The 18,006-nt window shown below is 40.0% G+C and overlaps 3 protein-coding genes and 1 long non-coding RNA gene across 4 annotated transcripts; 3 read left to right on the forward strand and 1 right to left on the reverse strand.

Moving 5' to 3' along the window:
• The first annotated feature begins 80 nt into the window (after positions 1–80).
• atad5b (ATPase family AAA domain containing 5b) lies at positions 81–10,576 on the forward strand. Its single transcript, XM_053638110.1, has 14 exons — positions 81–614; positions 1,174–1,291; positions 1,402–1,690; positions 2,807–2,892; positions 3,073–3,218; positions 3,320–3,455; positions 4,529–4,702; positions 4,906–5,006; positions 5,313–5,406; positions 7,160–7,224; positions 7,336–7,521; positions 7,619–8,232; positions 9,713–9,862; positions 9,940–10,576. Exons 1-14 carry the CDS (start codon positions 81–83, stop codon positions 10,016–10,018), a joined length of 2,772 nt encoding a protein of 923 aa, XP_053494085.1. The 3' UTR covers positions 10,019–10,576.
• Positions 10,577–10,686: 110 nt separating this feature from the next.
• Positions 10,687–14,521, reverse strand: tefm (transcription elongation factor, mitochondrial). Its single transcript, XM_053638144.1, has 4 exons — positions 14,405–14,521; positions 11,834–12,321; positions 11,241–11,390; positions 10,687–11,118 (listed from the first exon to the last, which is right to left on the reverse strand). The coding sequence occupies exons 1-4, from the start codon at positions 14,445–14,447 to the stop codon at positions 10,687–10,689; spliced, it is 1,113 nt and encodes a 370-aa protein (XP_053494119.1). The 5' UTR covers positions 14,448–14,521.
• On the forward strand, positions 11,035–11,821 carry LOC128615807 (uncharacterized). The gene is made up of 3 exons (XR_008387293.1): positions 11,035–11,122; positions 11,250–11,403; positions 11,736–11,821. It is a non-coding gene; the product is annotated as an uncharacterized LOC128615807 (long non-coding RNA).
• A 124-nt stretch (positions 14,522–14,645) lies between the features above and the next one.
• LOC128615928 (E3 ubiquitin-protein ligase RNF135) lies at positions 14,646–17,390 on the forward strand. The gene is made up of 5 exons (XM_053638331.1): positions 14,646–14,964; positions 15,659–15,742; positions 15,886–16,032; positions 16,251–16,356; positions 16,566–17,390. The coding sequence occupies exons 1-5, from the start codon at positions 14,659–14,661 to the stop codon at positions 17,093–17,095; spliced, it is 1,173 nt and encodes a 390-aa protein (XP_053494306.1). The 5' UTR covers positions 14,646–14,658; the 3' UTR covers positions 17,096–17,390.
• The last annotated feature ends 616 nt before the right edge of the window (positions 17,391–18,006 follow it).

An 18,006-nucleotide genomic window follows, 5' to 3' on the forward strand; every position in this document is an offset into this window, starting at 1 on the left:
AGATGCTAATAACGTACAAGCAGTAAGATGCTAATGTGTGTGTTTACCTTTTATAATCAGGAATATGGGCTCCTTCCAAAATGGCGTCCTGTAAAGAGAAATCACTTTCAGTCGAATCTCCCTGCATCTCACAGAGCTTTAAAGGTGACGATAAAAGTGTCAAAGGTGAGAAGATCCAGATCCAGGAACAGAGCAGTACTGAAAAACCAAAGATCAACAAACTCAAAAGAGCAAATAGGAGCAAAAAGTTTGATCTTATGTTGAGTGAGTGTAATGTAAACAGACCTGATGATGATGATCAGAAATTTTCCCACACATCCACCATAAAGAACCCGAGACCTCCGACCGCCCATAGTGTACAATGTTCTCCAAAGCAAGATCTCCTCCTCCACATGAAGATGTCTCGAAGACAAAATAAAGGACTTGAAATAAAGTCAGAATCCACCACTTCTTCTCATCGGCAGCCATCCGTCCTGGCAGATGAAGTTCGAAGTCTGAGTAGGGGGGGATCACGTGCAGTAAGAAGTGGTCTCCGTGAACATGAAGAGAACGAGAGTGGAAACAACACCAACAATTCCAAATCTACACCCACGTCACCGGGTCACCGAGCAAGGGTGAAGCTCCAGCACCGGTTACAGGGTGGTGTGATGAAGCCGGGGTTACTGTTCCAAACCTGAAGTTGATTATTTTTCTATAACAGCACGTCACCAAGTGTTTTATTCCATAAAACAAGATCTTACTCATGTTAGCCTACAGCAGCCATAAACAATCGTTCCCTCTCCAGCCTCTGTTTATTATCTCTTGACATTAATAAGACAAAAAAAGTCCTGAAGATGTCAGAGAAATCTTTAACTCTGACACTGGAGACTCTTTCCATAAATGTTAATAAATGAACGTCTCCTTCACTATATGGAAATCTTCACCACATCATCAATTCTTTTAAAATTTCTTTAGTAAATTTGTCCCTGTGAATGAGCTGTTACTATAGAAACGATAAAGTATTAGAGCGAGCGCATTAATATAAACCTGCGCTGCGGTCAGAGCTGCTGTTCTAGAGAATTAATCAACGATCCTGACCAATCAGAATGCAGAACTGGACAGCTCTGTGTTGTGATGTCATCAGATGTGTAGCTTTCTGACTTTTTTTTGTTGTTGTTCCCACGTCAATTTCAGAGCTCAACTGGGTTTTTTAAAGACGCTCACACCCGAGAGGAATTTCTGAAGCTGGTCCGGGTTCAGAACCCACACTTTGAGGTTCGACGCTCATTGCAGACGCTGCTGAAGAGACATGGTGAGTGTTTGCGTAAAATAATCTCAACTTTTATGAAAAGTATAAACACAAGGCAAAGCGTGATCAAAGCTGATTTTGGTCCTTCTGTCACTTTTCTCAATTTCCTTCAGGCGAAAGTAAAAGCATTCCGGCAGCCGGAAAGCGGAAACATGAAGTAGAATCCGAAGGCGATGGACATCTTCGCAAGCGCCAGCGCCCGAGTCGGGACGACTCAGAGACGGTAAACAGGTCAGAAGGTCCTGTGAGCTCTGGACACGGAACAGTCAGCAGGAACACGTCACGTCAGGACGATGGACATGTGAGACACGACGACAACTATGTGCCCTGGACGGAGAAATATCGTCCTCGGAGCTCTGATGAAGTCGTCGGGAACTCGGGCGCAGTGTGGAAGCTGTACAGGTGAGCAATAATCAGTTACACAAAACTAACACCATCACCATCCTTATCAGAAAGACAAACATTTTATAAAACAATCCCAAAATTTTACTCCATAAAAGTGTGAAAAACACGACGGGCAAACAAAATGGACAATGTCTATATTACTACAGTTTTAAAATTCATGTCAGCTCACACCTGGTGTCAGGTGTACACACCATTAGGCCTATATATTTTTTTTTTTATTCAAATGAGAATCGTATTACAATCAACCAATCACTGAACGATGAGCATTAAAACCTGAAACCGCTATGGTTTATCATTTAAAACATATTTTAATAATGTAAATATTTCAGCGTTTTTAATTAATTTACATTTCTTTGTAATCCTGCATCTCACTTTTTCCCCGTAAAATATATATATATATATATATATTTTTATATATATATAAACATTATAACTTAATTAAAAGTTAAAATACAGCCTTGAACAGTGAGTTAATATCATTTTAAATAATCCCTGTTAATTTCTTAAAAGTTCTGTTTATAAACAATTATAATACATCTTTAAATAAGTTTTAAGTTTTTAAAAATTATTTTTTAATTAAAACATCTTAATATAATGCTTTTTTTATCCAAATAAAATTACAAATACGTTTATATTTTAAAATAGCATAACACAGATTTTTTAAAATTAATATTTCCTTAAATATTCTTAAATTTATGTAATTACTTTCTTAATTATAAGTATTTAAAAACTGTATTCTAGGGCCATTTTTATTAAAGCAAAACTCTAATATGGGCTAAAAGAATGTCTGGGAAATTTTATTTATTTTTTTTGACTAAAAAAAGAGGTATTATATAACTAAAAATAAAGAAATAATACTTTTGATAAATATAAATACTTTTATTAATCCCAAATAAAAACTTCACAATAAAAATATAAGTTGATAATTTTTAGTACAGTGTTATTATCTAAATATTTTCTTAATTATTACTTTAAATATGTATTCTTTGTTCATTTTCATCATGTAATTTCTTTGTTTCATTTATTTAAAAAAAAACCCAACAACTTCTAATAGAGACTCTGAGATTCCCTGGTCATTCTTGTTTATAATCTTTATTATTGCCATGGAGACAGCTGGCTTAAGGAGTGGAGGATAAGAGCGGATGTGGAGGAGAGAAGGAAAAGACAAGAGGAGCATCGAATGAAGGGGGAGAGCAATGGTATCACAGGCATACTCACATACACACATACACTACCAACAACATGAGCTCAACACAGTGTGGTGAATTAGACATACATGTGTGTGCATGAGGCTAAATTGGAGGCCATACTGTACACTTCCAGTGCTTGTTAGCTACATTAGCATCGTAGCACCTGCCTGTTGCTGTGATGGTGTTTAGGGTTGTGGGACTGCGGGGATTTCGAAGGTGACCCTCTGACAGAGGAGTGTGAGGGCGAGCTGTGTAACACGCTGCTGATCCATGGACCTACAGGAGCTGGAAAGAGCGCCGCTGTGTTCGCCTGTGCAGAGCAGCTGGGCTTTAAGGTGTATTCACACACACACACACACACACACACATGTACACACACACACACACACACTGAGCTTACATCTGTGTGTGTGTGTGTGTGTGTGTGTGTGTGTAGGTATTGGAGGTGAACAGCTCGTCCCTGCGCTCTGGTCGTCTTGTCTTGTCTCAGCTCAGAGAGTCGACTCAGTCTCACCAGGTGGGGACGCCGCAGCACTCCGTCTCTCACACACACGCACCTGCTGCAGCATCACGTGAGTTCACACACATTTATCACCTACACTGTGTCTATTTGATTACTTTAACACCTGTTTATTTGGGGTTTTTCTATGAATGAATGTATAATGTAATGTTATTTTATTAATTATACTGCTGTTGAATATAGATATAAATATAACTCACTGCCTCTGGCAATATCGAATTCTTGGCTTATTAGAATTATTTCCTGATTATTTATATAATTTTTTATATGTATTTGCATTCAGATACTATACTGATCAGCTATAACATTAAAACCAGCTGCCTAACATTGTGCCGCCAAAACGGCTCTGACCCGTCGAGGTGGGATCGGACTTGTTGGTCCAGCACATACAGAAAAAAAAAAGTATATTTGTAAATGATTCAGAACCAGCAAGTTATCCGTGTCCATCTGAACAATAATACCAAAAAAATTAAAATCAACCAAAACAAAAAATATTCTAAATAGTCAATTAGCAGAAATGAATAGAAATGATTTGTTTACTATTTTAAAGATTCTCAGCGCATTGCTGTAACTAAGTGCACAATCCACAGATCAATAGGTATCATTCAAATAGATTCAAAATTACACTTAAAAAGGACTGCATTTGCTAAGAACAGTTTTGCGCTCAAGTCTCCATCATTGAACAGTTAAAAACTTCAGTTCGATACAACAGACTTTAATGTAAAACTATAATGAATTCAGAAATGACTCTGATGCTCATACTCCTAAGTTGCTCGTAAGTTCATGTTTACACAGTTAGCACTTTTTGACTCTATAGTACATAGTTATATAAGGGGAAGGATTTCTAATCGCACTATCCGGTGTCACCCAGATGAGTCCGGTTCCTCTTTAGGTTTATTCCTCATGTTGTCTCAGGGAGTTTTTCCTTGCTGACCTCGCCTCTGGTTTGCTCATTAGGAATCAGTTTAAATGTAAATTTAGTTTTAACAGACAAAAACAAAACCCCATTACCACTTCCTGTTTACTGCCTGAAAATCTTTACAACCTTCCACTATCCTGAAAGTTTTAATTTCACACTGAACCAGGACTTAATGTGAAACATAAACGTAAATGTGTGTGTTTTAGGAGAAGAAGCTCCACAGAAATCCGTCTCCTCCTGCAGAAAATCGTCAGTGATCCCTCGAGCTGCTTCCAGACAGAAACGTGCCGGCGCGCAGAAGTCCGTCACTCTTAGACGTTACTTTAAGAAAACTGGAAAACTTGTGAACAAACCCTCTGAACTTCCTCAAGACACAAGAGGTTAGGTATATATGTATATGTGTGTATGTATATATATATATACACACACAGTATATAGGAAATCAGTTGTACAGCAAAAATACTGGCACCCTGTTGTGAGGGAACATTCGTTCTACGAGTTCCTCATTTTGGAATAACGTGTCTTTTATTTATGAAGATAAATATTTCTACATAAAATGAAACAAAGCCTTGGTCTTTTACAGCTTCTGAAGAGGTCACACTGGACCAGTCTGAGTTTAAGAAAAATGGTGCCTTGGACGAAAAGGAGAAGACGGCGCCGATATCACTCATTCTGTTTGAGGAGGTGAATCCTGATTGGTCAGAAGGTGTTGATTCATTTTCTGTAACAGCAGCTGTGAAAGTAGCGCAGGTTTATATTAACGCGCTCGTTCTACTACGTTATCGTTTCTATAGTAGCAGCTCATTCACAGGGACTGGTACATTGATATGATGAAGTTTTCTGTAGTCTCCTGTGTCAGCACTTTAACAGTTTATAGCTACTGTAGCATGCTGTTATGGGAAAATAAATAATAATAGCATGCTACATATTAGACTACAACATTTAATGTGCAATTCTGTCCTGATTTAAAGATCTGTTTGTGTGCTGCAGGTTGATATCGTCTTTGAGGAGGACGTGGGGTTTCTCGCAGCCGTGAAGTCTTTAATGAGCACGACCAAGAGACCCATAATCCTGACCACCAACGGTGAGCTCCAGTGCTTTCGGAAATACATTTCAGACAGAATAAAATAGACTGTAAAAGTACAGATTGGCTCTCCCAGTTATTTACACTTATTCGTTATATAATAAAAAAAGTTGTTTGTAAATCCGATCCAAACAAAAAATTGAAAGCCTTGTTTACCAAACTTGTTGATTTTCTTCATATGTTTATAGATACCATGCATTTATTCACGCCACATTTACATTTAGCCACTCCCGCAAAACCCCCATAAAAGGCAAAGAGAGCTGAAAATGACATAATAGCGACTAAACAGCGCGCTAAATCTTCCAGTAACACGTCTACCCTAGAGACACACTTGTATAGGGCACCATTACTTTTGTCCTAATTGAATGGCTAGTCTATTTTAGTTTGGTAACTGAAATAAATAAGTGATTTAAACTTGACAGTGTAAATCCATATATATATATATATATATATATATATATATATATATATATATATATATAGTAAGGGAATTAGCCTGGGGAAGGGCGGAGCACAGACCCACAAGAGACAGGTTTTAGTCAATACGGGGGTTTTATTTGTCTGTGTGGGAGCTGTCTGTAGTGAGGAGGCGAGTGTGTGTGAGTGTGAGGGGTTTTGTGGGGGTGTGGCTGGCGTTGTGACGTTCTCGAGGGCGTGTCGGGGTTCCCAAGAGGTGTGTGTGGGTTTCCCGTGCCGTCATCCACCGTCGAACGCGATCTCACCATCACCACCACCATGCGGTCTTGTCCGCACTCGAACCTTTGGGGAGGGGGAGGGGGAGGGAGAGAGAGAGAAAGAGATTAGCGAGAGGATACCGTAGTGCTAAAGGTCGGAATGCCTCTATGCTGCTGAAGAGCGCGCACGTAGTCTGTCTCTTAGCCGTTCCCCTCGCACGGGCGTAAGAGCGTCCTTTTATCCTCTTCCGCCGTCGCCTGAGTGGTGGAATTTTCCCGACGGACTCCCCAATCGCCGGCCGGTGTAGCGTCGACGGTCCCACCCCACCGTGACGGTCCTTCCGGCTGATGGTGTGTTTGGCACGAGGCTTCGTGCCGGAGCGGCAGTCGGGGAAGGAGTGAGTTTCTTATTATGCGCGCCGGCTGTCGGTCCGTCGCGACAATATATATATATATATATATATATATAAATCATAGGAACTCAACAATTATTAGTCAAGTGCATACAGTGCATCCGGAAAGTATTCACAGCGCTTCACTTTTTCCACATTTTATTATGTTACAGCCTTATTCCAAAATGGATTAAATTCATTATTTTCCTCAAAATTCTACAAACAATACCCCATAATGACAACGTGAAAGAAGTTTGTTTCAAATCTTTGCAAATCTTTGCCCCCCCCCAAACACAAATCCTTCTTGTGACAAAATCAACATGGCCCCTCACAGCATCAACAGTAAACACAGCAGCACTTCTTTACTTTAAATGCTATATATAATATAAGTATTAGCTTTATGTAAATCAACATACCGATATATTCGCTTGTTAAATCTGTAACACTGACTATACAGTTTACTGTTTTAATAAAAAATCACTTGTCACAGTTAGCTGGCTAGCTTATTGCTAACAAAACACGAACATGGAACTTTTTTCCCCCACTTTGTAGCCCCTAACTGTCTGCTATCTGCTAAAGAATTTTTTTTTTTTTTTTTAAACAATTGTTTATAAAAAAAAGGTGTAACTGAAACAAAGCGAGAAACTGTTGTTTCTACATTTACGCTGTGGTGTTACGTTTTTGCAGATCCGTTGTTTGGTGAGGCGTTTGATGGTCGTTTTGAGGAAATCCGTTTCAAAACTCCTGCAACGGTAAAGCAAACACTGAACAAGTCTATACACTGGAGACTACACACTAAATATCAAGTACTAATAAAGATTATGTTGTGTGTGTGTGTGTGTGTGTGTGTGTGTGTGGGTAAGGAGAGCGTTGTGAGCTACCTGCAGTGTGTGTGTGTGGTAGAAAGTGTAAAGCCGGACCCAGAGCACATCCGGTTCATGTTGCAGGAGAATAACGGAGATGTGAGGCGGAGTCTGTTAGAGCTGGAGTTGTGGGCGAGAAGTGGAGCCGGAAACACACACCATCATCTACACAACAGAGCACGCACTGTGAGTGAAACACATGCACACCTGATCCAGAAGTTCACATCTTAACCTTTTTATACACATAAATGTGTACTTGTGTGTGTTCTCTGGGTTTTTATAGTGTAGGTCCTACGCCGAGTTGGAAAGGAGCAGCTGTGTGGAGGTGATGGTGGAGAGCTGGAGAAAGAGGCAAAGCCTGCTCTACTCAAACCTGGATTTTCTTTTAGCCCCGCCCACTTTTGAAAAAACAGATCGGAGCACTGTCGATCAAAACACGATTTATAGTTTCGTCTTTAAACGTCCCAATAAAGATCCATCTCCATCCAACTCGAAAAAACTTTCTAGACTGAAAGTTCTCAAAACGAAGCACTCAGAATCCACACTCCCATTGGCCAGATTCAAACCGATGAACCAATCAGCTGCAGAGGCTGGAGGTTTTTCTAGGGTGAACTCCCTTGCATGCTTTCTCGACAACATGTCTTTCATAGACTCCCATCTATCCCGGCAGCCATGTTGTAGATCTGGGCCCCTGGGAGCCAAAATAGCTGACGGTTTGCTGGACGAGCCGAGAGAAGACGACGATGCGGAGATGAGGACACACAGTTTGGAGAGATGTTATGAGATCCTGGCAGTGGTGGAGGGTTTGGGATTCCACAGGAGCAGGATGGAGGTGTGTCCGAGGAAACAGGATCAGGACGTGACGAGAGGAGATAAAAACATAACATGGAACTTAAGGTTTGGTCTTAATTTATGCAAAATATAACAGTAACCTAGGGCTGCACAATTAATCGAATATCGATCGTGATTACGATTTTGATTGTCCACGATTACATGAACATGATCGACTGCGATATTGACGTTTAAAGTTTGTCCTCCACTCATATAAATCTCCGCTGCATATCAAGTCAAGCGCTTCCTAAACTTACAGCCAGTCACCATAGAGCGGTGCAGGGATGACGTCATTTTGTACGGCAAAACCCGGAAACGAGTTAGCAATATAGCGCTCGAACTGCCAGCTTCGCTTCGTGCTCCAGCGCTTTGTGCGAGGGGAAATCTTGATACTAAGTTGCTAAATGGGACTACAGATGTTGTAGGGGACATTAAACGTCATCACGCCAGAAAGGAAAAGTCTTTGCAGATAAACTGGTTCAGGTATGCTGTGCACAATTCCGGGAAAAAAACCGTGGATGAAGATTCATCCACAAAGTAAATCCGTATTATGGAAAATGTTTTAAATCAAGTTTGGAAAAGTTGTGGGATGGTGACGTTGAAGTCATGCGACCGTGGTGTAGTTTGTTTATAGCATACGGTTAGCTTTTTATTTCTGGCGATTGTATTTAGGCTTCAAACTTCATAAAAGTTGTGTTCATTTATGAAATTTATCTTGATGGACAGAACATGTTAGTATTGTAAACTTTTGTTGATCACAGAGATTATTTTTTGCAATAATCCAAAAGTCTATGGGAAAATCCTGTTGTGTTTATGTCGAGGGTACCGGTGTGGTGCTAACTTCCGGGTTTTGGTACAAAATGACGTCATCCCTGCACCACTCTGCTGGGTGATTTGTCTGCATCTCTCCTCCTGTAAACACTGTTATTGCCTTTTCTGCATTCGCCTGAATTGTTTTCATTTGGTTGCATATTGTTATATTTGGCTCATATTTTCATTTGGTTGATGGCATTTTTATTTTTACTCATCCTATATTTTGGGTACAATTTTATATTTTCCTTCTACGAGATGATGCACTTTAAGGACCAGTTTAATTTGATGCAAAGATTTGTACATCAGCAAGAATGTAGCACAACATGGAGGTGAAAGCAGCGGTCTGTTTATTTAAATGTGAAAGTGCAATAAAAAATATGTTGTCCCTAAAATCAATGAATAATTGTGATAAATAATTGTGATCTCAATTTTGATAAAAATAATTGTAATTATCATTTTGACCATAATCGTGCAGCCCTATAGTAACCTCCTGGGGTCATTTTTCATCTAATAAGAACCATCTGCGTTGACATTAGCTGAGTAGCAATAAGTTCCTGTGGTAACTTTAGCTAATTAGTTTTGGACAAAATGGCTGCCAGAGGAATAATTTTTCTAGCCATGTGACCTTTCCTTCTTTTTTTTTTAAACAAACCCCACACAGTATTATGATATCCAACCAGGCATTTCATGGTGTGATGACAATGATAACGTTCTCTTTCTCCTGTTGTTTCAGCGAACAGAAGAGCACTGAAGTCGTACACAAAGTGCTCAGCAGTAAAGCGTTCCGATATCACGGCAATCGGACGGCTGTACTGACGGATTATCTGCCCTGTCTGCGCTTTATCTGCAGGGAGCAGGACAGCAAGCAGCAGCCGAAGCTCAGGTAGTGTTTAATTTATTTCTGATTGATCTGGTGACATTTTATTTTATTTTATTTTATTTTTTTGTTTTTATTGACAGATTTTCACACTACCTCAGAGATATCGGACTGCGTCTCCCTAAGAGCATCCTCGACCTGTTAGCATCTCAGCTACACTGAAAGTGTTTACTTTATAATAATAATGTTTAATATATGAAACCTACCTTCCACACACACACACGTCATTTTTCTCCGTTTCATTTCAACAGATTGTTTGCAGTCCAGTAAGTGTGTACGCTGTCTACTTGTATATTTTTATAAAGCTACGTTTATAAATTTATAATCATAAATAAGTATGTAGTTTAGGATCCAAAAACGCAAGGAAAGCAAAAAATTCAAATAAATAAAATATGTGGAGGCTCAATGAATGTGTAATGATTTATATAAAAAAAATTTAACTATATATTTAAAATTATTTATTAATAAACATTTCTGTAAATATATAATTATATAACACATGTAAAAGACACTGAATGAACCAATTTTAAATGATTACGCACGAGCCAATCAGATCGCAGTGGGCGTATCTTAAGATATTTTTGTTTCTCACTTTTCAACGAAAATGAATAAAACAGACTGGAGTCTCAGTAGTCATATAGAGGAATGTAGAAAGTTTTTTATTTTTTGTACAAAAAAAAACCTTCCACTCCTCCAGGTAAGATTTTTGAGATTTAAGATATTTGTTAAGATTTAATGTGGACAGTATTGTTAGTGTAGAACATTTAAATCAGGTCCCTTTCAGAGACAGTTCCTTAAGAGTTTCTCAAAAACACGCGCACGCTTGTGGCTCAGTGTGAGGCTGAGAGCAGCTCGTAGAAGGCGACGGCCTGCAACAGGGCATCACACATCTCCTGTCCTTTGTTCCTGCTGGTGAAGTGGAACGCGCCGCTGTAGCGCACCAGCAGCTCGTTCGGAAATATCACACGTGGTATCTTCTTCATCGCCGACTCCTCCATCATCTTCCTCACCACCTCGGCGCCGCTTGTGCGGCTCTCGCCCACGATCAGGCCAAAGTGGCGTCCCACGGCTGTGCGCATCATGTTGAGCACGTTGGGCGGCGCCCTGGCATCTCTCCTGGCGCTGAGCAGCGCGAACAGCATGGCCTCCACCGTGCGCAGGTGAACCACGACCGGGAACAGTGCAGTGTTCTGCACCGACACGCTTGGCTTCTCAACCACGTAGAAATCCGCTGTCGGCAGGTTCGACACCACGCTACAAATCTGGGTGAGAAATATTTTATAAAAATGGAATAATCCGCAATGTAAACGTGCAATGTCGGTTTACAGAAAAATTACTAACATAAGCATTATTATTATTATTATTATTATTATTATTATCTTACATCATCCAGATAACTGGACGCCATGTAGGTGCCCTTCATGAAGCTCTGACAGTCCTCCTGCTGCCACTCTAACACCGTCATCGCCCGGTCCATGTGCGTCCACGCTATCCTGTTCGTCCCACACACAATGGACACGATGGAGCTGGCGTCCTGAAGAATAACGGTAGGAGGAAATTAAAACGTCTGTTTAATATCCACATTATCACATTACACATAATTACAGTTTACAATACTGTCACAGTGATGCGTATTAAATTGTGAGAATTCCTGAGAAGAACATATGATGAAAATATCCCCTACTGATATCCCGGCAGCCTGCTCTCAACTGGAACACGGCATTTTTCAAAACAGTTACATCATGAGACGCATTCCTGAGATGTATGAGAGTTATTAAATCTAAATATCTAATGATGTACATAATATATTCTGAAAATAGAGGCATTTCCATCACAAGACTGCTTACATTCTCACTTTAGGATTTTACTTCTGTTCCAGAGGCAGTTTTCTGTGCAATAGGAACTGCAGGGGGCGGAGCTTGTTGTTAACATCAGCTGAATCCTGGAATAACGTCCGAACTCGGGCGGCTCTCTCACCTCTAACAGCGCCTTGTCCACTTCGGGCCTGATGAACTTTGCGAGATGAATCTTCCCCTTCCTCTTCTTCTCCTTCTCTCTCGGACAGAGGATGGAGTTAAACGCCACGACGGCGCTCTTGTGCTTCAACAGCGGTACATTTACGACGCTCTCCAGATCCTTAAAGGGTCCGTTCCTGATCCGGTACTCAATGATGTTGGCTGATTTTCGTCCCCGGAGCATTTTGACGGCAGCAAGCTCGGACTCAGAGCCCGTGTTGAGGAGCTGCAGGATGGTGCCTCGCTGCTCTGGGGTGTACAGCGAGTCCAGCGTGGCATCAGTGACAAGGTCACCTTGTCTGCACTGAGGTTCTGCAGGTTCAGGACGCAGAAGGTTAAGGTTCAAGTCTGTGGCTGGGATCCGAGCCCTCCAGCAGTAGGTGCATTGCAGGAAGCGGGGCCAGAACTCCGGCAGGGGATTCGGATGACGACACAGCAGTCTGTAGTGTCCTGTAAAACAACTGAAACGGGTTATATTGAACATAAAAATCATGACATGAAACACAGCAGTTGATTACTGGATAGGTTTTAATGCAACATTTTTCTTTAACGAAGTACACATAGCAGATCCTGTGAAGGTGTAGGGTTAGTTTTTTTGTATTTTTTTAACCCTAGGTTTATTTTTTAACAAAGAACACACAGGAGATCCCCATGACTGACGGTTCAGGAAAGGTTCCAAAAATACAGTCATGTGACCTTTACACCAGGCATTGGCAGCACAGAGCAGCTATTTAAAATAAAAATAAGTACATTTTTGAGTGCCATGGCTTTCAGCTAGATACACTACAAAATACAATAATCGAAACATACAAGGGCGATACCTCTGTCTCGCTTCAGTTACAGTTAGATATTGCATGATTGCACTGCTTCCTTCCTAATAACGATACTTATATCAAAACCAATAAAAAAAATCTTTAAAAACTACTGTTTAAAACTTTTTTAAAACTGAAGCAACTTTTTTTATTCAACTTTTACAAAATAAATCATATACTGTAAATATAATCAAGTATAAATATGATAAATCTTAGATAGTGCTCTCTCTCTCTCTCTCATATATATAGTGTGTGTAGCCTATTTATATGTAAATGTTTCCAGTTCCAAAAATATATATTTTCCAAAGCCAATCTTTTTTTCCAGTTGTTACAGGATCGGATCAAATTCATTTATTTCTTCTATGATATCCGTTCCACCATTATTCTACGGATATGGGCCCAATACTGATCTTGGGTATCGGATCGGTGCTGTCGTCTAGTTCAGTGATTTTCAAAGTGGGGGCCGCCAGGGGGAGCCCCGGCGCCTCAACAATTTGGTGTGCCCATCCCTCCCACTAGTATATTTTCTCTCTCTCACTCTCAGACAACCACACACAATCAATTCCTAATGTAAAGATGTAAGATGTAATTATTAATAAAAAAAAAAAGGGGGGATATATTCAGGAGTCTGTATTTTTAATGTGTTTTAAAGACATCTTGCCAAAGGGGGGCCTCGGTCAAATGTTAATGCCATTTGGGGGGCCTTGCCCTGGAAAAGTTTGGGAACCCCTGGTCTAGTTGACACAGCAGTCTGAGCGTAGAGGCTGAAATCACACTAGATTAACAAACGCAGTGTGATCATATATATTATGGTCCGTACAAGATTTTGTGGAGGTTTTTAGTGATTGTTGCGGCCAAAAATGCTTGATTTTGCTCTATTTGTGATGCAATTTGCGGAGGGTTTTTTGCGGAAAACTACTTGAATTTATGAAATTGCAAGTGCAGGAAATAGTTTTGCACGGTCTTTTGCAGTGATGTTTGTTGGTAAATGAGACCTTTTAGCTGTACTCATGTTCGATGCACGTGAATCGAAGAGGGATTTGGCTGAATGCGCTTTGTGATGATGTCACATAACGCGTCTTGGACCAAATCTGTGGTAATTTTGCAAAATTCCTCCGAATTTTTTTTTGCTTGCTTGATTTTAGCGTTTATTTCTGCGATCGCAAGATCTTGAAATCCTGGAGAGACTGATAATATAGCAGTATTGCATGTTTGTAATATTTACAGATATTTGCATGTTTTATTACTAAACCAGTGCAAGTAATTACAGAAACGAACACTCCACGCCACAATTGTTTATACTCATTAATGAGAAGCAATACGTGAACCCGATTAAAACGACAAACCCAGTCATTTGACTAGATTCTGCAGTCAATGCAGATAGTCCCAGTCCTCTCAATTAAGAAGCGGTGTGTGCAGAACGCATGCAGTTAGTTACACACACACTGGTTCATAGAAGTATCGTTAAATGTGTAACATATAATAAACCAAATTTTAACGTGCTGTCTTTTCCGTCTTAGAAATAAATGTGAAGTGTGACACGTGTGTTTAATGTGTTTTTATTCATGGCTGTCAGCGCGAATACAGATAAGCCTGTTTTAATGTTAATACTGTTCTTATTTGTTCATGGAAATTATAAAGAAATATAAGAAAATTAAAACACTCAAAACAAATAAAATGAAGCATTCCACTGATTTGTTGATCTTTTCCTTTCACTTTACCTGTGAGGACAGCGGAAGTCAGTAGCCGTCTCGCGACCCACATTTTTAATTAATCACCTCATTTAATCCTCATGTATTTTGGTGCGTGTTTAAACCGAACGTAGCCGCCATGTTGTGCCCTCAAGTCCGTCAGAATTACGGTCCGGAGAGGAAACACGAGTCACGTGTATTTAGTTCCCAGTTCCGGTACCATCGCACCGGTGCTTTCACTTTCGATTCTCGATAAATAAAACGCTTCTTTAACTCCTTCTCCGATGATGACGGCGTCGTATGAAGACATTGTGACATTTGTAGCTAATCAGCTGAAATGTCCGATTTGTTTCGACATTTTCACAGACCCAGTCACTTTGGAGTGCGGACACAGTTACTGCCTCCAGTGCATTAAAGACCATTTAAAGCGGACTGTGAGGAAGAAATGTCCTCAGTGTAGAGCTGAGCTCAGACCAGACTGCAAACTCCACAAAAATGTCACCATCAGCACCATTCTGGAATTACAGGAACTGGGGGGTCGGAAAATGTGGGAAAGGGTCCTGATCGAAAGTGAGGAAGAGCTCTCTCAGGTGAGTTCATGCTCAGGTACTCGGGTAGAACTTGGGAGTTGGGAGAGTCTGAGGCCTTTAACTTTCTGTATCTGCTTTCACTTCTATAACACTGAAATGTAGTAGCTTGTAATCATTACATATTCATATTTAAAATAAAAATAACAGACTGAAATGAGTCTCACTATGTCAGTGTTTTTTGAGGTCTGTTGACTTTTCCCAGGCCTTATAATAATAATAATAATAATAATAATAATAATAATAATAATAATAATAATATCTTCTTCTTCTTATAATAACAATAATAATAATAATTATTATTATTAGTAGTAGTAGTAGTTTAAAAGAGCAGTAGGGGGCAGTATTGGTTTTAAAGGTGCAGTGGTAGAAAGTACGGATCTTAAAGGGGCAGCAGGAGGATAATATGAATCTTAAGGAGCAGTAGGGGCAGTATTGATCTCAAAGGTGCTGTAGGGAGAAAATACGGATCTTAAGGTGCAGTAAGGTGCAGTATTCATCTCAAAGGTGCTGTCGGGAGAAAATAAGGACCTTAAAGGTGCAGTGGGAGAAAGTAATGGTCTTTGGAAACTAAAGCTGCAGTAGGAGGACAATAATAATCTTAAGGTGCAGTAGGAGGCAGTAATGGTCTTAAAGGATCTTAAATTATATTCACCCATCTCATGTAGGCTCATTATTCACTAATGTTTTTCTTCAGGATGCTCTACAGAGAAAACTGGACTTCTTGAAGCAGGAGATGGAAAAGATCGAAATGCAAGCTGAATTTCATTCTCTCATTCAGGTAGGACACGTTACACAAACAACACATTACACAAAGTTACATAAAGAACATGTTACAGAAAGGAAATGTTACAGAAAGGACACTGTGGTTCTCTACATATATGAAGCATAAACATGTCTTCAGCTCTTCTATATTATATGCAGAATGGGACCTGTTTCATCAGAGACAATATCAGGACTTATGAGTCATCATCATCAGTGGAAATGTTGAGTTCCTCACTGGACTGTGAAGGAGGAAGTCAGGGTGCTGAGAACAGCTTGAGTCTTCCATCAGTTACTCAGATTGACAAGGTATGTTAAAGGAACAGTTAAAAAAATTAAATGTACTTTATTTTCCCCCGTACATCAAACGTAGCCGATCAGCCCAATATGGATGATTGCAACGAAACTCACAAACAACTAATGGAAGTCTATCTCATCATTGCCTACATAATTTCCAACCACAGATGTAAATTTCCCCACCATGTGCTTTGACACTCTGAGTGTCACACTCTGGTTTTTATTTTCAGGTTGTTAAGAACTCAGAGTCTGCTTCAGAGGAGAACAGAGCGAGCGTGCCAGAGGATCCAGACTCTCTTGGAGGGTTCTCTGAGGGTGGAATGTCTGCAGCTACAGGTCAACAAGCAGCCAGTAGAATAGTATAAATATATTACTTATTACACCTTTAATGTCAGCCCCTTTCACCTCACCAAGAGAGTGACATAAACGTATCACTTATCACCCCTTTAATTATGGCTACTTTCTCTCTGCTCACAGCCAATTGATCAATATAAATGTATCACTTATTGCAGTTTTAATATCAGCTCCTTTTTCTCCACTCACAGCTCTTAGTGCTGAGTTCGTCTCGCTGTCCTTCCCATCCAGCCTGTGTCACCGGCGTTTGGTTTTCCTCGATCAGAGACGGAGGATGGAGGTGAGGTCGTCAATGCCTTTGAGGACGCGCCTCTGCCGTTTCAAGGCGTGTCAGTGTATGGCGGAGCAGGAATTCACCACAGGGCGGCACTACTGGGATATAGAGACCAGCGCGTGCAGTGGCTGGGCGGCTGGAGTGGCGTACACCAACCTGGGACAAGATGAGCGGCTCGGGAGGAGTAAATCGTCCTGGTGTATCGAGTGGAGCAGCGGCAGTTTCAGCGCCTGGCACGACAGCTCAGAGACGCCGCTGAAACAGAGACACCCAAGCAGGCTCAGAGTCCTGCTGGACATGGACACTGGACATCTGTCCTTCTGGAGTGGAGCAGATGGAGAAGCTGAGCTGTTTGACATTCGGGTGGAGTTCAGAGCCCCAGTTAGGCCCGTGTTCTGGCTGTTTGGGACAAAGCCAGGAAATGCCCTGTCCTTCCCCATACCCTGACTCTGGTCTCACTCTGAAATCATCCACACTGGGATGGAAAAGACACAAAATATTCTAAACACTTTATTGGTTGTTGTACTGTTTATATATTATGTGAACCATATTATAATGTATTATTTATCAAATAAATAATGAGTGTAATGTATGAAAATAACCACAAATGTGTTTTGTTAATGTACAAAATGCAAATCCTATAAGTATTTTATAAACATTTCTTTAGTATTTTACATATTTTAAGAAAAAGTTATTAAATGTTTTTATCTATGTATGTATCATAAACATATTAAACATCCACACTGCAGGTCTAATTGCTTTATTCCAGTTTTAAAATCTTTTTACATTATTGCACATATAATTTAAAAAAAAAAAAAGGTTTTGTTTGTTTGGACCTACATTTTTGTATATTTTATTTTATGAAGTATAAATTTTTTTAAAAAAAATCATTATTAATTTTTAAAAACATTTTCATTTCAGAAAATGTTTTTCAAAATGATCGTCATGATCGTTTTTAAGGGGGAAAAAAACTTCTTAAAGCAAAATAAAGTAAATCGTTTGTCTTTCGAGTTTCTTGAGTCGAATTAAACCAGCTAAAACGACAGTTCAGCTGTCCAATCAGCGGACTCGGCGTGATGACGTAGCACGTGCGTAAACACGTAATGTTTAAAAATCTGGAAGAACGCTCTACCCGGCGAGCGAATGAATAAACCGGCGGTGTTTCACAACATATACCGCAGCATCACATTTATATTTCATGTCAATAATGTAAAACTATATATATACATGGCCTGAAAACATTTCATAAAGAGGATGGATTTAAGTTAAATCACCTCTAAGAATATTTTGGATCATGCGCATGCGTGCAATCTGAGCTGTAATAATATCTTCCTTATTATAGAGAATCCGCTACATGA

This window comes from Ictalurus furcatus, chromosome 12 (genome assembly GCF_023375685.1).
Source record: "Ictalurus furcatus strain D&B chromosome 12, Billie_1.0, whole genome shotgun sequence".
NCBI classification, from domain to species: Eukaryota; Metazoa; Chordata; class Actinopteri; order Siluriformes; family Ictaluridae; genus Ictalurus; species Ictalurus furcatus.